Source organism: Vidua chalybeata, chromosome 4 (genome assembly GCF_026979565.1).
Source record: "Vidua chalybeata isolate OUT-0048 chromosome 4, bVidCha1 merged haplotype, whole genome shotgun sequence".
NCBI lineage: Eukaryota > Metazoa > Chordata > Aves > Passeriformes > Viduidae > Vidua > Vidua chalybeata.
The window spans coordinates 38,506,436-38,533,049 of NC_071533.1; the positions used below are offsets into that span (position 1 = coordinate 38,506,436).

A 26,614-nucleotide genomic window follows, 5' to 3' on the forward strand; every position below is an offset into this window, starting at 1 on the left:
TAGAAATGGCATAGCTTATTAAGGAGAAGGAAAAAAGAAACCTACCTTGAAAGGTAATATAGTAAATTATGACCTTCTTAGCTTCTAGCAACACTACTTTATCATTACTGTTACTGAACATGCCAGAGGCTTGACAGCTAGCAAAAATACACTCCAAAAATTATAGCATGTCTCCATTTGAGAGTGTCACTCCAGGCTTGGAGATAATTTTCATTTTGTTCTCATCTTTATTAATGAGCACTGCCAGAAGTGTTTTAGTATTTTCAGTCATCTGGTTTTGGTCAATGAATGAAGTACTGACTATATATAAAGCATCATTATCAGAGTTTTTCCACTGATAGTGTTTAATCATACCACCTGATTGGCCCTTTCCTCTTAGAAAAATGTCACTTACTGTCTTTGAAGCTATGCATGGGTTACTGATGCTTTGAGGATTCAACTACTTTGGGAGGATTTGTACAGTTGAACTCCTGGTGAATTTTTCAGGTGACTATCTTTTTGCTCAGCACAAATTACCATAATTAGCCACAATGCCAATTTTCTTCATGTGTTGCTAAAATTCTATTTGTAAATAAACATAAAAGCCTCTTTTGGTTCAAAAAGTAGGTAGCATTGGAATGAGAGCATGAAGGTTTCTCTGTGTTTGCCTGCATCATCATCTACAGTTTGTCAGTCCTCTGTGGCTACGTCCTGCACAGAATGCGCACTAGGTGCACTCAAAATCACCTTTTCTACCCAAGATCTGTTTCCCCTAAGGGTCAAGGTTTTCACTTGTTATTTCATCTGGAGTGAAGAAAAATAATAAAGAAGCAAATGTAATTATTTTCTTAAATCACTGATAACACTAAAAGCAGGCCATCATTTTTAATACAATCTCAATCTGTGTGCATCTCAGGCAGCTATTTGCAGTACATACACTTAAGTGCAATGCCTCCTATTAGACATTTTCATATTGAATTCTGAAACAGATGTAAAGCTTTTCCAACCATTATCTGTGTTGAGTTCTGTTCCTATCTTTATAAAACTAAGTAAGAATAAACTGCTCCAATTTTTAAGACAGGCTTATTTGTATATAGTAATTTTATTCTTCTGCAAATTTTAAAGGCTTTGTAATTTTGAAATGCATTCAAGATGGCATGAGCTTGCAAGGTATTATATATATAATTTTAAATCTATTTGTAATTTTGATTCTATATAAAAATGTAACTGCAAGTGTAATTCTTGGTTATAGGAAATACAAACAATTTCTGAGTGCAAGATACTATAGAAGTAAATCTGACTTTTTAATATAAATTATGAATCAACACTGAGAAAAATACTATCATCTTAATTAACTGCAATAATATAGAATGCTAATTAGTGTCTTAGAGAAGGTGTTTTATTTCTTTGGACCTGATAGGAGGCATTTACTGCTGCAGGATCAAGTGTCTGAAGAGACAGGGACAGAGTAGCACCCTAACAAAACACTTGGAAGTGATCCACAAGACTTTCCCCATGTATTCTTTTTAAGTAAATTTGGAAATCCAGTAAATATTTTTTTTTTAATCAGACTTCTTTCAGCAGCATAACAGATTGGATCATGTTTTCCCTTCTGTTCTTTGATCTCTGAAGAAAATTGCACATATAATGAATCACTGAGAACAGGTGCAAAATTTATCTTCTCAGAATTAAAAAAAAAAAAAAAAAAAAAAAACAAAAAAAAAAAAAATCTGAACTGTGACAGTTCTATGGCACAGAGTGAAGCAATGTAATTGTGGGGAGACCTTAGTCTGCATATGCTCAGGCATACTAAATACTTTTCTCCTTCCTCTGTAACCACAAACACCCCTGGCTTGAGATATCAAGATGTCATATTCTAAAACATTATGTAGCCAAACAGATTTGAGGACCTGAAAGTTTTCCTCTGTTCTTGCTATAGTATGACTTACATAGTGGTGTACTAGAAGAAAGGCACTTCTAAAAAACAAAGTAACGATCCTTTATTCATCCCACAACCACAACTCCTTTCCTAAAAACCAGAGAGAGAGAGAGAGAGACGGAGCAATAAATTGCAAATCAGAAATAAGCAATTGCACAATACCACTGCTCACCACCTGTGTGGAATATCCCTTTGGCCAGTTCAGGTCAGCTGTCCTGGCCATGCTCCCTCACAGCTTTTTGTGCACTTCATCAGTGGCAGAGCCTGGGACACTGAAGAGTCCTTGACTTGGGGTAAGCACTGATTGGCAACAACCAAACATCAGTGTGTTATCAACATCATTCTCATACTGAATTAAAAACACAGCATCTACTCAGGAGACAGAAGTCATCAGAGCAAGAATGTAAAAACTATCACATGCCAACTTGTGAACATTATGAACATATGTTTTCAAGTGAAAGACTCAAAACAGCACAGAAATCCCCACACTGTTATCCATATGATGTACATACATGCACAAGTACACATTCACACCACATCAAAACTTTTCCAACAAGACTTTAGCAACAGTGAAAAAAGACTCACTGATTCAGTCCCCAGTATTTTGTAAGACAAGAAATCTCTAATTCCTTTAGCATTTGACAAAGCTGACAGGAATAATGTCACCACTGAAAAGACTACAAATTTTCACCAAACTCCTGCAGTATCCAAGAATCTTCTTCCTTACCGAAAATATTGATGAAGAATAAAAAATGCCCATTATGGGCCCAAACCTTAACTAAAAGTGTGGCCCCCATGAACAATGCATGCTGAACTCTACATTAATGAACAATTAAAAGAAATAGTCCACTAACTCAAAACATTTTAGAGGACTTTATGACAGTTAAGAGTAACAATAAAGGCTGAGGGTACTTCCTCTTCTTTTCATAGTTGTCTTAATAATCCTGTTTATTGAGCACTGGATCAGAAACAAAATGCCTGGTTGTAAACATATCATCTTAGTTTCCAACAAACAAGTCCTCTCCATCTAAGAAAAATTAAAGGACTTAGAGCTAACATGAGATTCTTTGGATTTAAGGGCTTTGTGGTTGCTTTTTTTTTTACATTTATTCTCTAGTTGATTAGCTTGTACTGCATCTAGCCCTTGGACCCCCAGCATAAGAAGGATGTCAACCCCTTGGAGGGATCCCAGAGGAAGGCCATTAAGATGATCAGAGATCCAGAACACCTCTCCCCTGAGGACAGGCTGAGAGTGCAGGGATTGTTCAGCCTGGAGAAGAAAAGGGGAGACCTTAGAGAAGGCTTCTATTACCTAAAGGAGACCTGCAGGACAGCTGGAGAGGGACTTTTTACAAAACATGTAGGGCAAGGGAGAAAGGCTTTAAATTGAAAGAGGGCAGGTTTAGATTAGATACCAGGAAGAAATTCTTTACTGCGAAGATGATGAGGCACTGGAGCAGGTTGCCCAGACAAGCTGTGGATGACCCATCCCTGGAAGTGTTCAAGACCAGATTGGACAGGGCTTTGAGCAATCTGGTCTAGTAGATGATGACCCTGCCCATGGGAGGGAGATTGGAACTAGATGATCTTTAAGGTCCCTTGCAACCCAAACCATTGTTGGAAGTCCATAACATTTTCCAAAAACTGAACTTTATATACAATATTACTAAATGTTAGGAATTATTTTTAGTAGCATCCATCTAGAGAGTGTAGATGAATGTGTAGCGCCATGTGAAATTAAAATTTGCTTCTGAGTTCTTGTACACTTAATTGCAATGAAAAAATAGACCGTGGCAAATCACCACATTACTGAATTTACTTTTTTAGATCAGTACAACAAGGGAAGTGACCATCTTAGTAACACTACAATGCCCTATCTAGGTTAGTATGCATTATACAGTGTGAAAGAGCTCTATTGCTTTTAGTGGGTAAAACAGAAGACAGGAAGTCAGAATTCCCACTCTCTTCTGCAGCTCATCAGGTTACTTATATCCACATTCTCAAAGTTAATAATTTCTAAACCCAAAGCTTGAGCCTCGAGGAATAAAAGTTGACAAAAGATAATGTTATTTGTACATCACAGATAAAGCTACACTTCTCATATCAAGTTCACAAACATTTTTTTCCATGTGTCAGAAGCATTCTGAAAATAGGAAGCAGCAAAATTAGTTTCTACAAAATAGAATCTCTAAACCTCTAAACAATATAATTTAAGCTTTGCCCAATTTAGATTAGGGAGGGGTTGTTATCTCGCCTACCTATTGCAACATGTTAGGATAGCAATAATAATGTTTCTTTAAAAAACAATCTATGTATCTTGGTACATTAACATATTGTTGTAAGTGTAGCATAAAGCGTCTTCATATTCTCTGAAGAAATGTCATGGTCTTTTATAGCAGAATATATTTTCTTTCAAATAAGAGTAAAAAACTATGAATTTTTTCCTCCATTATAAAAAAAATATTTATTCATTATAAATCCTCCTTCAGTTTCGTTAAAAGAACATGAAATTGCTATGTAAGTAAATAGTAAACGTTAAATCTCACAAAGTACTGCCATAGTTTAGCCCTATACACTATTAGGACAAGTAGTTGTTAGTTGTGGAAATCAGAAAATGTAGCATGTCTGAGAAAGACAGCAAGAAATCAGTGCCAGATTTTCACTATTTTGCACTATGTACTGTCATTGCTATCAGCTCGTCCATACTTAAGAAAAAAATACTAAGACATAAAATGGATCCTTTATTAACCAATTACTCATTGTAGATTGTTATCAATGAAAATACAGTGGCCATCGATGTATTCTAAATAATTTTAAACAGCAATAAAACTTGTAATAAAGGAACTTTATTTACATAAGCAAAAGCTTCCTGTGTATAACTATCAATAATATATTATCATATTCTGTAACTCACAAATTCTAATCTCAACTCTAAGCAAGGAATACTAAGTTTTTCAATATTTAATTAAGATGCTTCTTCTAAAAGCTTAAGTGAAACCACCTAATTAAAAAAATGCTAATGTGGAGGTATAGACTTTCCTTGTCAATGTGAAGTATCTTTTTCCTTCTTCTACCTCTTTCTGGTTTGGTTTTGGTTTTTGAAGACAGACAATACCTTATCAGTATAACCTTTACTGCTATTAATAAAATATTTGAAATGCCACCATGCATACAAAGGCATAAGTTAGGGGATAATTAGGTGATATCAATTAGATGTGCTTCAATAGCAAGTCAAAATGAGTAATTTGCTGGACATCATCAGTTTTAAAATAATAGGGTTTATTCTTCATCCCAATAAAATCAGTTTGTTTTAAGAGTGGATTCCATTCTTCAATTTTTTTAATGATAAAAGTCATAGACATTTTTCTTGGCTTTATTTTTGGTATTAAAAAAAGAAGTAGCTGGGGGGAAATTACAGGGACATAACACTGATTTGTTCTGGCATTGTTTATATAAAGCACCAAATGTCTTATAAACAGAGCTCTGTTACTACACATAAAACAAGATTAGCCTCCCTATTCATAAAAGGCTACTATTTTACACAAATACAGTAAAAGTTTAAGCCTGAAAAAGCTTACAGTATATTCTGAAACAAAATTAAAAGCTCTAAATTGGAGAAGGGGGAAATAAAAGAAGTATGTCAGGGAGGATTTGTGCTCCTACTTTATAAATATTATGCTACGTGGAAACCGAACTTAGAGCTTCCAAAATCCATCTGAAGATTTAAGTGTACTAAAAGATTCCAGTCCTTTAGAGTTAAAAACTTAAATATACATTCATTCCTATCAACACCTAACAAAACTTTACTGTTCTTCTGATTGTCCGTTGCGAAGATTAGCACAGTTTAGTACTACAGAAGCAGCAATTATAGATGTCCATAAAATATATACAGTAGCTTCCCTTTTTTTTGTGATAGTATGAAAAATTCCACCAATACAGTAATGCAACTGTTGCTCACTTTTATAAACTCTTCTGTTTTAAATACACTAAGAAACCACTGCATTATACCTCTGCTATAGCAAAATATCACCAAATGGAAGCACACATATTTAACAAGCTTCTTTTATATGCAGCAAACCCTAAACGTTTCAAGGTTATACTTGAAAATTAAACACAGAAGCATCCAAACCAAGTTTCACACCTGTTGTTGACACTTTAGAACCTCACTAGGCAGTGACTGAAATGTCTGCTTTGATGCGCAGTAGCAACTTCGAGACAGAACTTGATACAACCCGCACACCTACGTGAGGGACCTTTACGATACCTACTCAGGCTCACCATCCCCTGCACGCCCTCTGGACCTCGGCTTCTCTCCCTGCGCATCCCGAGGTGGGGACGGGACAATTTTCCTCCGGCCGTGCAGGGCCGGGCTCTGACTCCCATCCCCTTCCACGCGGAACCGCGAGCGTTTTCCAGCTCCGCGTTCCTTACGGCGCCGCACACAGTCCGCGCGAGCCATCGCTCCTGCCCGTGAAGATGTGCCTCTCTGCCTCTGGCATACTGCCGGGGGAAGGTAAACCCTGCCCACTGAGATGTTCGGTACTGCTCAGGACACCCAGAGGCAGAAAAAGCCATGTGGAAGGAAGCTACAGGAGTGAGGGGCGCACACCTTCCCCGTGCCCCCAGGTTTGCGGGGCGCTCACTCACGTGGGAAGCCGTGGGCTGCCGGCCGCCTCATCGCCCTCGGCCGCCGCCTCCTCCCCGATGTCGGGCAGGGTGATGAGCAGCCCCTTGGCCGCCGCCCGCCCCCCGGGCTCCTTGTCCGTCTCGCTGGACGCCGGGCTCGGGGTGCGGCCGCCCCTGCCCGCGGCGCGGCCCCCGCCGGACGGGAGTCGCGGGCTGGGGGCCGGCGGGGAGCGGCGCAGCCTGGAAAGAAGGGCTCCCGCCCCCAGGGCCGCCACCTTCATGGCAGGCTGGGACGGGAACCCCTTCCCGGCGCCGCAAGCCCTGTCGAGGGGCCGGCAGCCTCCGGCGGGAGCTGCCCGCTGCCTGCGGCCCGGCAGGCGTTGCTAAGCCAAACAAACCACGCCGGGCACGCACCGCCCTGGGCGGGGAGCACCGCGCCGGCGGAAGGCCCGGGAGAGGCCCCGACCCTGCAGGTAGAATCCCACCTAATATTATGGGGCAAAAACGAAGCCCACCTGCCAGGGCAGCAGGGCCCTCAACACATTTAAGCCCTTCGGCTTAACCAGAAGTGGGGAGTGAGAGCGACCCAACCCAGCACATCTTTATCACCATGCCAGGCAGAGGCAGAAAGGAGCTGTGTGGGAGCAACAGCTCGCGTGCTTTTAAAGGCGCTCCCAGCCATCCTGGGCAGTTCGGAGAGCAGTAGAGGGTGACAGTGACACAAGCCAGACAGCTGAGGGCACACGAGTGGGGAATAATTAACTTTGCCCTAGGTTTCCAGCACTGGGTTGTCTGCCTGGCTGAAGACAACTATGAACACACCAGCAGCAGTTTGGGAACACTGTAATGCTTAGTATTATGGATAAGGCAAACATTGTGGCAGCTGAGAACATGACAGGTCCCGTAGCCCTTGGAGTGCCCGAAAGAACAGCACAGGCTGAAAGTTAGACCTGTTGCTTTATACATATGAGCCCCAGGATTATACATCAAGCAACTAGCTGTACTATCGATTTTAACTTGGCAGCTGCTGGTCCACAACAACTAAGGGTACAAAGTGAGGAATTTTATCCCTGCCTTGTCTTCCTAGCACACATCAAGTAATGCAATGAGCCAGCAGAGAGAGCACACAGAACACCAAGTACAGGACTGAGATTTGAAACTGGGGCATTCCTGGCCTTTTTCTTACAAACCAGAATAAATATGTTCTGACAAAACCTTATGGAATAGGTGTGCTTAAATCTAACAGCAGCACAATCTGAATTGTGCTTTTTACCAGCACAACCGTGGTAAAAAGCCCTGACTGAGCCACAGTGAAAGTAGCATAATTGAGCTCATTGGTGGGTAGTATATTTATCTCAGCTATATATACGAACATCACTGTCTGTAACTTGTTCATTACTCCTTGTGTCCTGGTTCTGGCCAGGATCAGGTTCATGTTTGCAGTAGCAAGGAGGGACATGGCTAGGACCCTAAGGTAATTCTATGTCACCTCACATCAAGCATGAGGGGCAGAGGCCCTTTGATTTCCATGTGATAAGAACTCACATGTGAATCGATCACCTCTCTTATACACTCTGTTATTAATATTTTTAATATTTTCATGTTACTGTTTGGTTTTTATTTCATTGCTTTTTCAAGTAAATTGTTCTTATCCAACCCATGATCTTTACCTTTTGTGCCTCTAGTTCTGCTCTCCAGCCTGCCAGGGGGAGGGAGGAGTGAGCAAGCCAGCACATGGTTTAGGACACTAAATTGGGGGATACTACTCCTAAACCATAACACCCTATCAGTCAAGATCTGCAGAAACAGTTGGGCTCCACTCCAAATCTCCAGACTTGAGCATTCTGCCTCACTCAAGTCCTTTACATATTCTGCTTTCAATACAAATGGCTCCTCTTTAGTCCTACGTAATATCTTTGATATTTCAAGTTTGTAACTTCAAACTTTTCATTTATTTGGTTTTCAACTCATCAGCAAATCAGAATTATATAATCTGATGCTACCCACTGCAAAGAGACTGCCCAGCTCAGACACAGACTGAATCCTGAAAGCACTTACAACTCTTAGCCATGGTAAACCCATTTATTTATTCTCAATAAAATTGTCGAACAAATCTACAGGAGCAGACCAGATGTAAGTAACTTGCAGAAAAACAGGGAAAATTTATAGGAAAATTTTAGGTCTGGTGTAACTGATGATTACCACTGGCCCTTTGATTATGATTTCTGTGCCTTTTTTTTATACATTATGAACCTTTTATTAATTTTATGCATTGTAAACCTTTATAATGTCTTTTACTGTGGTAATTATTTTAAACTGAATCTAGGTACAAAAATAATACATGATATGTATTATGTACATGATATGTACATAATTATGTATTATACATAATAATGTATTCATCATATTTTTATAATTTAAAGGGATTTTTCATTCATCACTACATACTTCTTGTTTGTATTCCTAGCTGTATTACCAAACTAAGAATTTATAAGATTTTTTCACTGTTCTGAAACCAGTTTTGGGGGCTTTTGTAGTAAATAGAAACAACTTCAAGAATTTAGACATGCTGTCATTTGTCAGGCTCTAAGGGTCATAAAAGACCATTAGATAATCTAGTCTAACCTCTTGTATCACATTTCACCGCAGCATTCCTCCATGCGTTCTCTTCATCTTTATGCCATTTCTAATATCCACGTGAATACTAGTAATATCAATGTGAAATACTAGCATTTTCTAAACAATTTATATTGATGTGGAAAGAGAAATTCTGCTACTATGTGTCATTGCAGATTTAGGATAGGAACCCTGTCACATGTTAAGTCTTTAAATAAGAGAACGAACAATTGACATGGTGCATACCTGGCACACCATAATTACCAACTTGCCTCCTCAACTTTCATGGCCTAAGCATGAAGAAAGAATTTGTCACTTTGCCTGAGAAGGTCAGAAAGATGAGATGAAAGAATCACAATGGGGATAATCCTATTACTGTAATTAGGGAATCATCATCTATCACTTCAGCTGTAAACAAAGCCTGTTTTTGTTTTCAGTCAGGACTGCCCGAGCAAGTGAAGACATCTGCACTCCCTTCACTATTCCAGTGCATGAAAAATCCTATTTCACTAATTATTTGTCTTGTTTAAGTTTTTATCATCATGAGACATAGGAAACCTATTAAAACCCAATTTTTCATCTACACGTGTAGCAAATAATGAGAAAAGCTGTTTAAAATGTGAAGTATAGAACTGTTTTCTAAAGCAGTAAAACAGCATTCTTGTAGCAATAGTGGTATTGAAGTTGATGAGGGAAATGCTAGGGGGAGAAAGCAATTTCAAAATATTCCTGAGCTATTAAAGGATCACAGACCTACTAAAAGCTGATAAAGTTTTAAAAAGTCCTTGCAGCAGCAATTAAATATTAACAAAAGTATACAAATGACTGCCTTGTGTCTAATTTACAATCACTTGTGCTCAGACTCACCATAAAATTTTAGCCAGTGTTAAACATTAGAAACACTCTTGCAAAGCACATTTTGCTCAGCCTCAGCTCTCTCTCCAGATCAAGCTGCTAGCCCATATGTTTGAACCTTAATGCCCTGGCAATTGCCATCTAGCCAACATTTCTGTAAAATATGTTCAGGAAAAAATCAAACTAGCTTAATATTCAAGAAATAAACTGCAGAATTCTATCTGATTTTTTTTACGGTTTTCTTTTTTACTATCAAAGGCAAAACTGTGTATAAAAGGAAACAAAAAAAAATTAAAATTAATCTAGTTTTGAAAATTTTTTCCCACTCCACCTCTAACTGTGGTCACGATAATGTTTCTGATATTATTTAAAACAATTTATTTGGTTTTGTTGTTGTTGCTTTACCAGTAACAAAATTTTTGGTAATGAAATTGCAGTAGCACCACTTTCTCCATGAAGTTGGCTTCTGGTTATATTACAAAAATATCTGTGCCTTTATTCATGTTATATAGGTGCAGCAGCTGTGCCTTGGCCATGCTTCACATTGATTTCAAGTTCTGTGTACAGGCCCACATACAGTTTTGTATGCAAGGTGACATCTCTCAGTGTTGAATGTCCTGCCAGCTCTCTGAATTTCACCAGAGAAGAGCAAAAATATTTTTCCTGATACCAAATTTATTAAATCAGTTGACTCATCATCCTGAAAGTCACTTTTTGATAGCAACCAGCAGGCATAACCCCCCAGAAGGCATAATCACAAAGGTTTTAAAACTCACTTTGAAACCACTCACTTTGAAACTCACTTTTGAACTGCAAATTCTTGTTTTGAATTACAGCAGTCATTTTCTGTGTTACTTACTGTGTTTCACAAGGAAAGCTTTCCAGCTGGAGGCACTGAATCCCCTACGTTTCAAAAGCAAGAAGTAGTGTCTACTCTACCTTCTACAAAGAATTTACTGTTTTATCATTAATGCATTTTCTTTTGTATATCCCCTTAGAGAGTCTGTCTTTTCTACCCTACATCATTTCATAGAACATCAGTGATTCTCATTGCTTTTCAGAATTTCTACCACATTTTTAATACACTGATTGAAATGACTATCCACCATGATCCCTTTTAATGTCACTTCAGTGCAGCTGAATTCAAATATCAGCAAAAATATTAATATAAACAAATAAATTTAAATTATAATGACTCTTACATATATTTACAGGGTGACAATCTTTTTGAAACCTTCATGAAGACTTGCTAGTTTTCCAGTGGTAGAAAATATACATAAAATGACCCCATAATTTAAATCTGTAGTTCAAAAATCAGTGCACTTTACTTTTACATTTAAGTGCCATCACTAATTGCTGATGAAATGCACCGATTCGTTCTTTCTGGGCTGGCCAGTTCAAGATGCAGCGAGATCTGAACATTCCTCTTCTCAGGTGAAGTGCATGATATAACTTGTAATCTTGGATATCATCAAGAAAGATCAGTATGATGGAGTCCCGACTTTGTTCAACAGCTTGCTGAAGAGCATGATACACCTTGAAACTGAAGCAAAAATAAGACAAAAATCAGTGTTTTCTATTATGTGAAAGAAAAAGAAAAGACAAACAGTTCTTAACAGGGATCTTAATGTCTATTTTGTGATATACAATGATTATTACTTTTCTTAAATTAGTTGCCTCTAATGAAAAAAAAAAATTAATGCTCTAAAAATATAACCTACATCTACTGCCTTGATTAGCAAAATCCCTTTCTTTACGAGACCACTATATAAGAATGGTGAAAAGACTAATTTAAAGACAAACAAAAATCATCTTTCAATGCTAGTGGTCTCACTCATTGTTGCTCTTCTTCAAATGTGTAATTTTAAGGAAAGCAACCTGCAAAGGTGTCAGCCTGACTTTTGGGAAAAAAACCCCAACCAAACAAAAGACCCGCCCCAAAGAAAACCCGAAAGCAAAAAGAAAACCAACAAATCAACCAAACAAAAAAACCAACCAAAAAACCACAACAAAAACAAACAAAAAAAAAACCCAAACAAATAAATCAAACAGCCAAAAAAAGCACAAAAAAACCCCAAGAAAATGCCTACAATATTGACTTAAACATTCAAATGTACACTACCGTATGTGTGAAACAATTAACTTTATTAACTTAGGAATTATTCTGAAGTTACAATATATTAGGTAAATATACTGAAGTAGATTTTGAGTGGGTATTGTTCATTAAATGCTATTTTTTTTAATTACAGTTAAAAAATTATCTTGTTAAAATATCTCTTAAGAAATTTTCCCCCTTACAGATAAAATTATATATCCTACTCACTTTTTACACCAGGGATCCTGTAAAAGGTGTTCAGTCACAACAAAAATAATCTTCCTGCTCATTTTTATGCTGTTAATTGTGGCTTCAAATACAGATACACCTGCTTCAAAATCCCGTTCTTCTAAACAAAACTTAATTTCAAAGTGGTTATTTTTTTCTAGAGACATGAAATTATTAGACACCCAATTCTTGTCCTCTCTTGCATGAATAACATAGGCATCATATTCATACTGTTCCTGTTGTCTCTCAAATTCTTTAAAACCAAGAATTCGATTGACTAAAATATTCCAGTAGAAAACTATTCTCCACCCTTCAAATTGGATGGTAAGGACAATAAAAATGAACAGCATCACAATAGTGGTAGAGATCACAAAAAGAAGTTTAAATGGAGCACTGTCTTTGCAGGCTGAACTATCAAAATACAAAACCAGACTACCATGATATTTAGGTGGGGTGTTGCAAATGTACTGGGACCTCAATCCAGGTATATCCACTTGGGTCTCATTAAGCCAATCAGCAAACCAAGCAATGCTTTCACAGGTACAATCAAAAGGATTGGAATCCATCTCTAGTTTTCTCAAGCTCCTGAAAGGTGGGCCAAATACTTTTTCTTCAACTGAGGTTATCAGATTTTTCTGAAGGTTCAATGAATTCAGAGAGGCTTGGTCATCAAACAGAGTTGCTGGAAGCAAATTCAAATTATTCGATCCCAAATCCAAGTGTTTTAATTGAAACAGACCCTTGAAAACCTGAACTGGAATTTCATCAAGCCCATTTGATTTTAAATTAAGAATTTGCAAATTGGGAAGACCTTTTAAAAAAAGAACAGGGCCATCTGGATTTGCATGTTTCCAAAGCCGGGCTAAATTATTGTGCTGCAAATCCAGGATGTCAAGTTTGTCAAGTCCATCAAACAAGTCTTCTTTTATGTTTGCTATGTTGTTATTGCTGATGTCCAGGACAGTCAGGTTTCGTAGACAATGAAAAGGTGAAGGAGAAAGTTCCAGATTACTGCAGCCTACCTTCCTCAGCATCAGTTTTCTAAGGCTTGGGACAAAAATGAATGATTTACTTTGCAAAGTCAAATTTTTATTATAGGAAAGATAAATATCTTGTATATTATTGAGGCCTTTAAACTCATGACCTGTAAGCTGTTGACTAATTTCATTGAGACCAAGATCAAGAATTTTCAGGTGTCCCAGGGAAGAAAATGCCTCACTTTCTATTGCAGAGATTCTGGTTTTGGTGAGGTTGAGAACCTGTAAGCTAGAATTAGCAAGTGATGAAAATGTTTTATTAGTTATTCTTTGTAAGTTTATGTTGCAGTTGCAGAGACTCAGATATTTCAGGTTGTTCAGACCTGTGAACATATTAGCAGTAATTCCTGGAAAATTGTTATTATCCATTATAAGGTACTCCAGGTGGTACAGCCAATGAAAAGAAAAATCTTCAATTTTCCCACTAAGTGAGTTTATGAGATTCAAATGTTTAAGTCTGGATAATCCATAAAATAAACGTGAAGATACGTGAATATTATTAATCTTCAGGTTTAAGTATTGTAAACTTGAAAGCCACTGAAATGAGTCATTTTCTATGAGAGAGAGAGAATTTTGGGAAAGGTTTAAAATTGTAAGATTTGTTCCTTGTAGTCCCTGGAAAGTTGACTTGTTAATGTAGGAAAGTTTCACGTGGTTCAGTGAGAGGTTTCGAATCTCTGTGTTTGATAATTCTGTACAAAGTTTCTTTGTGCGATTTTCACCAAGCTCAACATTGTTCAGTATGAGGCCAAACAAATTTCCAATTGTATGGAAACATCCCGTATGAAACTGAAAGGACAAGAAAAAAAAAATCTTGAGCTAAACAAGGGAATTATGTAAGAGAGTTGACCAATAAAGCAGAAACTTGGAAAGGTTTTAAAATGTGATTTTCATGCAGAATAGAACTCCTACACTCAGATTGCTTCACAGCCAAGCTCAGACAAACACTTTTTGGAGTTTACACTTCTTGTGACAATATGTCTATCATTTATAACATGATTATCATAAATATGAGTAGTATTATTTTAGAAGAAGATAGAAAGTGGCTTAGTGAGATGCAAGTTTGTATCAAACAACCAAAACTCCTTCTCTAGAAGTATCTGAAAATTTTTGATCTTTCTTTTATTGATATAGGTATACTAATTTACTAGTTATTAGGTCTGCAGACAGACAAGAAGAAACCCAGTTTCTCTGTGCAAGCTGAAGCTACTATGAAATCTAATACTACGCACTTGTTTTCACAATATGGATCACAAGCTTTCATCATAGAGCTGTCCCCTCATCTTGATTAAGATATCAGCTGATGGATTAATTACTCCATTTTTCAGAATGATTCAAATACATAAGTCTGCTTTTTAGAGAGCAGTACTGTAAAACCAGAGCAGCTGAAAGGGGCACAAAGTAGCGGTGCCCAAGAAAGGAGTTGTGCCATTTACTCATCCACACCCTGTAGCCTTGTGCCAAATTGCCCCACATGCAGTCACACAGTGAACCAGGTAGGGAACCAGTGTGGCTATAAGCTAACCAAGCCAAAACACCTGTAGAGTTTCCCCAGTGATCCAGTGCATAGCCTCATAAAAACTGGTATCAAAAATAGGAAGGGATGAAGTGGCCAAGCAAAATAGGATGGTGGGATTCACTCTTAGCACTGATACAAACTTATACCACCTTAAAATATTATTGTAGGTTCAATGTACATATTTTTTAGAGATCAATAAACTGGAAACAAAGCAAAAGAAACAAACAAAAACCAAATGAACCAAGGAAATTCAATGCATATTCAGTGTTTGTATGCTGAGGGTGAACCAGTTTACAATTGCCACACTTAACCATCACTCTTCAAAGAATCGTAACACCGAGATGCAGGTCAGAGAGAACAGTGAGGTAGATGGAAGACAAAGCACCCATGTGGTTTTTTTGTTTTGTTGTTTTTTGTTTTTTTTTTAAAGAGTGAGTATATGTTTCTGGAATGATTATTTCTCTGGTGTTCCCACAGCCACAAGCTGAACGCTCTCTTTGATTAACTGGGAAGTGAAACCTGTATTGTATAACCAGACTTGAATAATAGCACACTTTTTACCCACTTAGAAAGTGTGTCAGCCCTTCACCTTCAGCATGTGCAGAAAAAGTTCTGCATGGAAAATACCTGGTAAGGATTCTTAGAGCATCTCGATTTAGGTCTTGCTTGAGACCTCTGATCTACATGGAACCATCCTATATGAAACCAGCCTGTGCCAATTTCAGTGGCAAAACAATAATTCTGTAAGTCACTTCTGGAGGTCAGGAGTAATGCTGTATAAAATAGAATGGGTTTTGGACCTCAGTGCATCAAAATTGTAATGTAAATGCCATACAATCATAAAGGGTAAATCAGGATAGTTCCATCTTCTAATTACACCTGTTAAATTTGTGTTGAAATGCTTCCTACCTCTTTTAGTGGATTTGATGACAAATCTAGACTATTCAATGAGGTGTTGCTAAGAAAACTGAAGTCTTCTTTTTTCAACTCAGTGATTTGGTTGCTACCCAATATGAGCTCATGGAGTTTCTCCAACTGTTGCTCCAATCCTAAATTGGCTGACTTTAAAGAATTATGAGATAGGTCCAAAATATTCAAGTTCTGGAGAGAAGATGCAAGAAAAAAAAAAGGATAAAAATATTTTTTTATCTTTATTTTATTAATATACAAAAATATTTAGAAATATTTCATTAGCGTATGACAGATTAGTTGCAACACTACACTTAAAATAAATTTGTAATACAGAAATGGCAGCTTTCAAGCTCCTGCTGGAAGAAGTATTCTGTATCTTTCACACTAGTAACTTTAATGGTATTAATGGTATTAACCTGCTAAAGTATCTACTGCAAACCAGATTTGGTTAAAGTTCCTTAATTCACTGAAGGCCCTCCTGCCTCAAATAAAGTGATAAATGCAAAAGCCTACAGGTGGCTGCAGTTACAACTATTGCAGTACTAAACATTGCATTCCATGCTTTTTTAGTGTGGTCCAGGCCCATAAATGGAATGAGGAAGGTGAAGTTCTCAGCATGAAGCTGGCTGCACTCTTGTATATAGTTGTGTCAGCAGTCCTACAATGCAAGCAAGTACACTTCATGCAACTGAACTGGAATACTGAGTTTAGCAGGAACATTCAGACCTACTCAAAACCACATGCGTACTCATTGGATCACCGATCCAATGTCTTTTCTTTACTTTTTTTGTCCTTAGGCTCTTGTTTTTGCCTGAGTCCTGCCTGGTGCAAAGGCAGCTGCTTTCTGTGGTGGTCCCCCAGTCTCTGCTACAGACAAGAATATTTAACCACAGGTAAACTACCAGAGAAAGCAAAGGTACAATAAAAACATTTTTACTCTTTCTCAATTCTTTAAGTCCTTTGAGACAATATATTCAGCCTAAGCACTGGCCTTCCTGGTTTGAATACTTAAACGTCAAGAGAATTTAGGCAGCTCAGATTCCACAGCAACCACTTCGCTATTCTCATCATCTACTGCTCCTATTCACTCAGCACATATCCTGCATGGAGAGGTGCTTCAAAGGGATGCAATAAGAAAAAGGAATGGAGAGCATTGACTCACAAAGATGACTGAACCTCCAACATGCTGAAACAGAAGCCACAAGGCCTCTTCTTCAGCAAAAATCAGTGAAAGATTCTATTTTGGGTATTTTGAGATACCAAGGCAGCAGTTCTGTATATGCACTGGAAAATACAGTAAATTGCCCATTTATACTTTATTTACATGAAAAGGTGCATTTCTAACTCTTACCTTCAGGGTTATGAAAGGATCATTTTTTATTTTTAGTCTGTTGTATCCCAGATTGAGCTCAGTCAGGTTGGTGCAGGAAGCAAAGACTCTGTCAGGGAGCTTACACAATTCATTATGTTCTAACTTCAGAATCTGCAACTGGGGCACATTTTGGCACAATTCTGGTTGCAGTTTAGAGATGCTGTTGTAGCCTGCATTCAAGTAAACCAGCTGGCTGTACTTGGTCAGATTTGCAGGACCTAGCTGTCTTAGCTGATTATGAGAAATGTCCAAACTTGTTATATTGTTTGGAAGATCAGAGGGAATTTGAGTCAGCTTTAGGTGACTGCAGTCAGCCATTTCATTTTGGATATGACATTGCTTTCCAGTTGATGCACACAGCCAGAAGACAAACATCAGTCTGACATATAAGCTGCTCCACCAAAGAATAGCGTTTCGTATCATTCTATCTGCAAAGGCAAAATGAACACTGCAAATTACAATCATTTTGACACGACTTGCATCTTCAACTGAAAGCTAAGCAAGCAATGCTTAAAAAATATGTGATTTCATAGTGAGTAAACAGTCAGTGTTTTTAACCCATGATTTTTTTCTGTATTCATTTCTGCAGAAGAGTTATGCCTAATAATCTCTCTATATAAAGACTTTTATTTAAAAGCAATAATATTGTCTTGCATAAAAATAGGTATGTTCAAAAAGTTACCAACTTTATTATCAATGAAAATTTCTCTTTTCTGATTAATTCTGCATTGCTTTAACATTCATAAAATACAATAAATGACAAATTGTACATAAGCCTCTCAATGTTAGTAACTGATCTCTGAGCTTAATTACATGTAAAATATTTATAGTTATATGCAGTAAAAACACATAATATACCACTTATTTCTTTTACTGTTCTTGCCGGTTTTTATTTTACAAGTCAATCACACAAAATTCTACCTGTCATACAATCTTATAGAGAAAGAAGGAATACCAGGCTAAAGAAACATATATGAGAAAGTAAGAACACGGAGAATAAATCAGTAACAACCTCATAAGAGAAAGAAATGGAGAAGAGCCAAGGTGTAGAGGAGACACTGCCCATAGATTCAATACATTTATCCAAATACTTTCAGGAAAATTTGCACATTTAAGGATTTATATACTCCACCCCATATTTTTGGTCATTTAGATTAGGATATCAACATTGATCTCTAATTTTCAATGACTCTACCTGTTTTATCATTACATTTCTAGTGGATCTTAGACTTTTTCATATTTTGTTCATTTTCCATTTAGTATCCATTAGATTTAAATTCACCTAGTGATCTTGTAATGAACTTTACTGCACAAGGAAGAAAATTAATTCCATATATATTCTGACCAGAATAGAGCTGTAAGAGCTCAGAAGGGTTTGACTAGCCTTCTGAGTCATAGAGCTTGTCTAATTAAATGGCATTTCTTCTAATCAAAAGTCCTCTGTATCTTCCATATTATTCTCTACAGAATTAATCTTTAACAGAGGAAGAACATACTTTGTGAGTGCTTGCCAGAATGTTTTTTCATGCTGTAGCAGAGGACAGTAAGCTTATACTTTCAACCTTAATGCTTTAATTGTCTCCAGTCTTGATACACACATATCTGTATGGCCTTCTGCCAACAAACTTGGAACCTACCTACCAACCTCAATTCACCAATTAGTTCAGTCTCAGCTGGATGGGCTCCCAGGCAGAGAAAGCTATTAGTGCCACAGTAAAGAACAGGCTATAGATGGGAATAAACCTGCCTAGACTTAGCAGGAAACTAGAACAGCTTCTCAAAAGACTAACACATGGGAAGTGTGAGCTTTCTTACTTCTACAGCTCCCATTTTCCTTTGCCAGGAACCTGTGTTTAATTAATATGATTGAGCTTCGAGCACATTAGAGTATCACACTTCAGCAAACAACGAAACAAGAAATGAGAAGAGAAATTAAACCAGCACATTTGTCTAGAAAAAAGGAAAAATTCTTCATAACTGATGTTTTCTAAAGAGACAAATTTCCATTAGCATAACAAAACACTCTAAGGAGTTGACACTGCAACCTGCAGCCAAACAGGAGCTTAGCAGGTCAGACCCTAGCAGACTTTGACTCCATAGCTGACCTGCCCTTTCAGAGGGCATGCATTAGGACTGCTCCAGTGACAAGAAGTCACATTATAGTGGCCAGAGATGAACCTCATGGCTGCCTTTTTGGGAGCAACCTGGTCATCTAAGGAGAGACAGTTGTATAATCCAGTGAGAGTGGGGGTACAAGCAAGGGATAGAAGGACATAAAATATTGCAAAGGCACACACAAAGGACTACAAAAGATGGTTTAAAAGGAACCTTAATGAAAAAACAATTTCCTGCTGGGTACTGCGTGTCAGGCTGACCCACAAGCTGCAGCTCTCATAGCCTGGCTCTCCACTCATCTGCCACTGGTTAATGGGGAAGAGGAGGGGACAGCAAACTCTTGGTCCTGCAGACAGCCTGGCCTGCTACGGCTGCTGCCAAATACAGAACCCGTGTCCCCAGCTGAGAAAAATAAAGGACCACTTGTCCTACCTCTTTCCTCTGCACCCCAAACGCTGGAAACAATAAGGAAAACAAAAGGGAAGCTTATCTGTGACAGAAGCTTGCATCCTGGTCAGTATCATTCTCAGGGTTTGTTTTAGGGTGATCAGATAGTTGCTGGGCTCTGCAGCAATTGTTGCCAGCTCACCTTTAAATTTGAAAGGCGGAAAAATGTACTGCGCAATCACAAAAACAGGTTCTTTAGCTGACTTCCAGCGAGGCCCAATGGGCTGCCTTTTCCTGGTTTTTTCATTGCAAGAAATCTGGAACCAGCTTTAGGTGTTTTAGCTTTGTCCGTGGTTTTTTTTTTTTTTTTTAGGGGTTCAGAGAAGAAAGCACACGCCCATTATCAGATTTCAGTGACAGCGTTTCAGGTGGGCAAAACAAAGAAATACAGTTTTAACATTATAAGCAAGAACTTTAAAAATTGGCTTTGACTTGGCTAACTTGCAAGTGAAGAGAAATCCAGGATCAAGGAAATCACCCAAACTCCTAAGCACCACTTTGCCTTTGCAACTCGATATTCACATTTATTACTATGAAGTGAAGAATTTTACCGACTCACCTCTGTGGGCTTTATCCCTTTGTGTCTGCAAGCATCCCACCTCTGCACTAGTTTCTCAACACGCGAAAACCATGAGGAAACACTCTGCCCCGAGCCGGAAGAAGTGAAACCGAAAGCGTGGCCAGGCGTGGCAACGGAAGCGGGGAGCGGCGGGGCCGGCTCCGGCAGCCGGCGGGATGAGCATCCCCGGGCAGCGGCAGCCACGGGTCCCCCATCCGCAGCGAACCCTCCTGAGATGAAGGGTTTCAGAGGTGCTGAGGGTGGAGATAGCTCCTAACTTCACAGTCGGACTGCTGCATGTGGTTGCTGACCGCAAATAAACGGATTGAAACACACAGATTTGTCACAAATGAGCAGCAGCATCACACGATCCTATTTAAAACTCAGTTACAATTTATCCCTGGCTATTTCCAGTGTCTCTGAAAATCCTCAAGGACATATCCCAAAAGCCAATATCCTGACCGACAGCTCATTGACATAGGAGTATTAGTTTTTAAAGTAGAAACAGCAACAATGTTTCCTACAGAGCCATGTACAGTATTCCCTTTAAAAGGGAATTTGATTATGTGAGATAGTAATATATGTAATTTCTAAGAAAGAAAATAAAATATTTTATGTTTAAAAAAAAAGAACAACAAACCAACAAATTGTTTTTAAAAGTCCAAGTTAAAGTTTCAGGTAGAGCTTTCAGATGTGTGTCCTCTTCATACTGTTCGTGAATCTGTGTGTCCCTGCTTTCCAAAGGACCTGACCATCAGTATCCTGGAGGGGACTTTCTCAGTACCAGCTTCTGGACATGATAAGAAGTGCTATTGCTTCAACTACATTGGCATTCATAAATATTCTTCAGACCTGATTCACCTATACATAGGACACACCAACAGCTGAGGTCACTTGACATTTTTAAGTAATTGTGCAGTCCCCTCTTAAGTGGGAGGGGAAGAGTGGGTAGCTGCAGACTAACCCAAAAAAGAATAAAGTTGGGCTTTAATTCTTCATTGGAAGTGTTTGAAATTATAACCTGCAGCAATGTATTAACTGCCTGCCCATCAGGAGCTTGGGGGAGGGAGGGAGCTTGTGCTGGTTTCTTCTCTAAATCTGGGGCTACCAACATATCTGCTGTGGAGGAGGCTGGCTGGGAGATGGGCTGGGTAACAAAGAGGTTGAGGCCCTTACTTCCTCTACTTCTGTTCTCTGAATTCTTTCAGCAATTGCCGAATAGAAATTAATTTTTATTCTTGGAGCTGGGACACAAACTGAGACCAGAACCAAGATCCTTTGGAGCTGAAAGGCTCTAAAGCCTTTCATTCCCTTTTCACAGTTAAACCTTGATCCTCCCTTTCCTCTTGGTGTGGGAAGAGTAAATTTCTGTTCCATGCTGTCCAGTGTGCTCATGTCAGGATAAGGTCATTTGATCAGAAGGACAGCCAGCTGAAGTCACATTAAGTTAATCTGAAGAGGATTTTTGCTTTGTGTGTTGTAATTCTGCTGCTTTAGAACATAGAAGATCACACTGATGGTAAGAAACATAATAATTAATAACCTTTGCAGATCACTATTCCAGCATAGCAATACTCTCAGGTATTTTATCTCTCCCTACACCATACTCATAACTGCAGATAAAATGTGGTCTTTGATCTTACCTCACAATTTACTGCTTCTCAAACCTCTCTTCCCTGTACACATAGGAGACTATTAGGAAGCTATTGTCCCAGGCACAATGGAGAAAAACCATCTAATGCTGGTGAAGCTGTTAATTTTTCCACTAAGGCTTTTTCAACACTCTAGCCTTACAAAAAATATCATTGACTCGGGGAGACAACAGCACCTGGGTGGTCAAAATCTCCACTCTTTTGGAGCTCTTGCACTGGGGGTAAGAACATTTATTTTAGTACAGAAAATTTCAAAGCAATGAAGCTCTTGTAAACATTTTGCAGTGAAATTTACAAGAGCCAGCAAGATAGTACTGTGCAAGATACGCTCTAGGGCATACAGAACCAGTGCAGATTCAGCACATATGGCTGGAAGTTCTGAGGCAGGTAACAAAGAGCATACATTTGTGCTTACTTCAGCAGTGTGCAATCTCATCAGGTTCCCAAGTTGCCATAACTCCACTGTGTGGCCTACTTTGCCCTACACTTACTTCAAGTGCTGGAAAGAACATGACAGCACGTAATGCAGGGCATAGTTAAGCAATCCACATGTCCAGAGAATAATTTAGAATAAAAGCAGCACAATAATTAGGCAAGGTCTCACATTGAGGTCAGGGTAAGCTTGAGTGAGGTGGTTCTGAATGGTGACAAAACCCAGTCAGGCAGAATACTGGGGATGAAGCCATTTCATTTACATGTTTAAGAGCAAAGTAACCAGCTGCTGCACAGACCGAGCTTAAGTTTATCCGGTCTATAAACACAGAAGGGTGGGGATGTACATGCACTATCTCACAGAACACTGCCAGAGCTAACATGCCACCACAACTGAGCCTAGGAAAAAAGGAAGTCTACTGATCTTACCTGATCTTCAGATAAAAGCACATGGGTAAGTTAAATACACTGGGACTTCAGTGTTTTTGTAAACTGCAAGTCACACTGCAAGCATCAGGGAGAAGACCTAAACTGAAAGAACGCATGCAGACACTTCCAATGACTATCAGCCACTCAAAAGGTGAAAGCACCTTTTGTTGTGGTTGGATTCAGACATCCTATGCAGCAATGGACAGGTTCATGGAAACAGAATTTAAAGATGTCTGGAAGTGAGCACAGCTACCAGGAGAAAGAAAGCAGGAAAGAGCAGACCTGAACACTAAAGATCTGAGTCAAGTCTTGACAGGGGACTTCCTGCAACACCAAGGCAGCTAGAAGGGACGACAGTGTGGCAGACCGAGTTAGCTTGGATGTGCCTCCTGAGACAAGAATAGATGCTTCTTCTCTTGTAATTACGTGAATTTGGCTAAGTTTAACTGTGCTGTTGAAGTATCTAGCAGGTCACCTGAATTTTAGATGCAATAGTTCCTCTAAGGCTGCTCAGTCAATACTGCTGATTTACAAGCTGTAAAAATTAAATTACATTAGATTTTTGTTGACACAAAAGTGGAAAAGAGTACATGGGGATTCACAGCCAGAATATGTTCACTAGCATCCTCCCGAACCTCAAAGACAAAGGACTTTACTTCCATGCATTTCTTTGTTTAATTCCTCTTGTGGAATAAAAAATGTGTTAGTGAATGAAATTTGGGAACATGACCTGGGCAGGTAACTGAGCATTCCAGCCATTGTTTGGTATTTAAGATATCTAGTAGCCAGCCAAGAACAGTGGCTCTGACTAAAGTGTTTATCACCTGGAAGTAACATTCAAAATGCCAGTGAATATGCAGAGATAAAGTACAGGTTTGACTCATCAGCTTTGACACCTTTCTGATGTGTTGCACTGACTGTAAAGATCAATTGCTACTGCAGGATAGGTCACATTCCCTGAGCAGAACAGGTATCTGAAATATTCTGGTTTGTAAGAACATTCACAAAAGTTCATTTCACTACAGTTAGGTTCCTTTATTTAGCCTAGCCAGGAGGCAAATTAGAGAACTGAGAATTCAGCTCTAGGATGGATTCCTGTTCAAACACTACCTCTCCTCTCTTTATTGTGACAATTTCAAAGGCAGCCTTTGCAACCCTTTTCACTGCATCTTCCACTGCTCCAGCAAGGATGCATCAATACTAGCACACATATTATGTCAATGCCTTTACTTTTCATCCAGGGAATTCTAATCCCAAAGAGAGGACCCTGGAACCAGAAAAAGGAGAAGTCACTAACTTTTAAGTTAACCTTTTAGACAGAGTTAGAGAAGGTCAAAATGTTTCACTTCATTATGCCACCATTTTATAAAAGAGGTCCCTCAATGTTTCATGTTTGCAGCACTGGATTCATGTATATATAACTATTGCTCTTAAATATTTTAGCCTTTTTTTGTAAGGAAGCAGTAAAGAAGCTAGAATTTAGGACTTAGATATTCTTGTGTTGTGGAAATATTTTTGTACCTCCAAGAACTCTCCCTAAAAGTTGACAGCCTTCCTAAAATCTTGTTCTTATCCAGATTTCTCAATTAAGCATGCATATTAAATATTTTTTATTTGAAATAATTTCTATTTAACAGCATCTCCCCACAGTATTTAATTGTCTGGTTTCAGAATCCCTTCCTTTTTTTGTTGTTCCCCCTTTTTCTGGCACATTGCCATGCATGTTTTTGCATGTTGTATATTTCCAACAATAAATCTATATCCCAGTTCAGGTCGTGTACAGTGGCTCCCATGCCAAGCGGTTTCACTGTGAGCACAGCAAACTTTAATAATAAAGTAGAAATTCCATCATTTGATTTACAACCATACTTGCAACACAAAGAGCAAACATTAGGACAAGCCTACCACTTTTAGAAATATTTTCCCACTGTGATTTTAAGGCAATGTAATCTCTGGAATCTGAGAGTAACCTGTATTTAAAAGAGCCACAGGTGTATTTCAGCTTTCAATTTACTGAAATCTCTATCCTGTATCTTTTTTCATTGATTTTTTTTCTTGGGGAATCCCTATGGCTTCAAAGATCTAAATGCTCAGATTCCCTTTGATCTCACAGATGGTAAGATGCACAGAAGTAAATAACTGTGAAAACAGCCAGATAGTCCACACTTTGTAATTCCTCATCCCCAAGAAATATTTGGCTGTGCTGACAGCTGACTACTAATCCAAAATTGCTTCTTTACAAAGGCCCAAGCACAAGTCTTGTCCACACTTATTTCTAATGTCTCTCATATAAATATGGAAACAGTAGCAATAAGTTATTCTTTAGGTTGTTTTTTTTCATCATGAAAATAAGTATATTTTAAACCCTATCAAATTTCAATGCAATGAAAGGAGACACTGTCAGCTGCCAGGTATTAAAAAGTTTCTGAAGTATATCACAACAGCTATATACACAAATTGCTACATCTAACTTCTCTTACAAGGTAGTAATCAAATCATGAGCATGCTTTTAAATGCAGTGAATATTGATGGTGAGCCTTCTGGAAATATCATTGTTTACTTGGACTCCACAGAGATGATTCGACTTATGTCTATTCTACCTAACTGTGTGGGATTTTGGCAATGCTCTGTTTTGTTGTGAAGAATTCAAGGATATTTGCACATTGCTCCTAATACAACTTTGTTTACTTTGCGTTCTATTAACTACTGAAATCAACATAATACAATTTTAGTTACAGGTTTGAGGTTGCTGAGCAAAATAGCCAAAGAAATTGTAACAGTCCTTATAAAAACAGATTCTGGTATCTAAGGAAGAACTTCTTGGAAAAAGTTTTTGAAGAAGAAATATCAAATAATTTGGACTTTCTCATTCATGTTAGATTTTATTTTAGTAGTGGTAAATATGACCTATGTAACCTTAAATGTAACAAATGTAACACAAAAATTATGAACTCAGTAGTAAGTATAGGATGAAGTAACATGATTCTATGTTCTTAGAACAAAACTTTGGTTTTACAGGTGTTTGAAATTTCTATTTTTCATTCAGAATCCAAGTGAACACAACAGCTATTTGAATCCAATCAACAGCTTTTTTAGGTCCGTTGTCTACAGTACCATTGTAGCCCTCTCTTTGCAAGACGAACAGAGAGAGTTAGAAAACCATTCACAGGGAAGAAAAAAAAAAAAGGTCAACCATAACTGCTAGCAAAAAATCAGACTGTAACTATAATATTGCTAGATTGAAATATGAGGTCCCTGTGTGTTAGATAATTAACAAATTCACCTGCAGACCTTAAACATCTGTTTAAACATCTTAAACATCTAAGAATAAGAATGTGAAAACTTTTATATATAAATAAAGCATGGAACAATATCTTTCAATTCCTTCTCCTAGCCAGAACAAGGGCACAAAAATAGAGAAGTGTGTCTTACTGTAACTGGCTAAATAAAATACTAGGTTTAACAGTTGTTACACATTTACAATTTCATTTAATTATTATGCCAAGTTTTATGTAAGTAGTGGAAATATTACTATTATGGACAGAAATTCATCTATTACATTTGTGAAATTCAAGAAAATATTTTTAAAAACAAATTGTAAAGCACTGGGCCTGATTCAGTGTCTTGAAGCTAGAGACTATTACAATTTTTTTACTGTATTGCACAAAATGCATTCCTTGAGGTCAGTTTCTTCTTGCCTACAGCTTATTGCTTTGAGCATATGAAATAAATTTGGAAACATTTGTTTGCAAATACAAATAGTCATTTGCATATAAATATGTTCCCCTGCATAGTAATAGCT

The 26,614-nt window shown here is 38.1% G+C and overlaps 2 protein-coding genes and 1 long non-coding RNA gene across 3 annotated transcripts in view; 1 reads left to right on the top strand and 2 right to left on the bottom strand.

The window, feature by feature from the left end:
* The window catches only part of FAM149A (family with sequence similarity 149 member A), a 24,665-nt gene extending 17,719 nt beyond the window's left edge, over positions 1-6,946 (bottom strand). The window contains exon 1 of the mRNA XM_053940094.1: positions 6,566-6,946. Within this exon, the coding sequence (XP_053796069.1) occupies positions 6,566-6,825 (260 nt within the window). The 5' untranslated portion in view covers positions 6,826-6,946. The remainder of the gene's footprint in view (positions 1-6,565) is intronic.
* LOC128786664 (uncharacterized) lies at positions 6,932-20,307 on the top strand. The gene is made up of 3 exons (XR_008430416.1): positions 6,932-7,017; positions 16,604-16,699; positions 20,054-20,307. It is a non-coding gene; the product is annotated as an uncharacterized LOC128786664 (long non-coding RNA).
* Positions 10,682-20,344, bottom strand: TLR3 (toll like receptor 3). Its single transcript, XM_053940093.1, has 5 exons — positions 20,300-20,344; positions 17,158-17,606; positions 15,804-15,995; positions 12,339-14,164; positions 10,682-11,558 (listed from the first exon to the last, which is right to left on the bottom strand). The coding sequence occupies exons 2-5, from the start codon at positions 17,599-17,601 to the stop codon at positions 11,330-11,332; spliced, it is 2,691 nt and encodes an 896-aa protein (XP_053796068.1). The 5' UTR covers positions 17,602-17,606; positions 20,300-20,344; the 3' UTR covers positions 10,682-11,329.
* Positions 20,345-26,614: the final 6,270 nt, after the last annotated feature.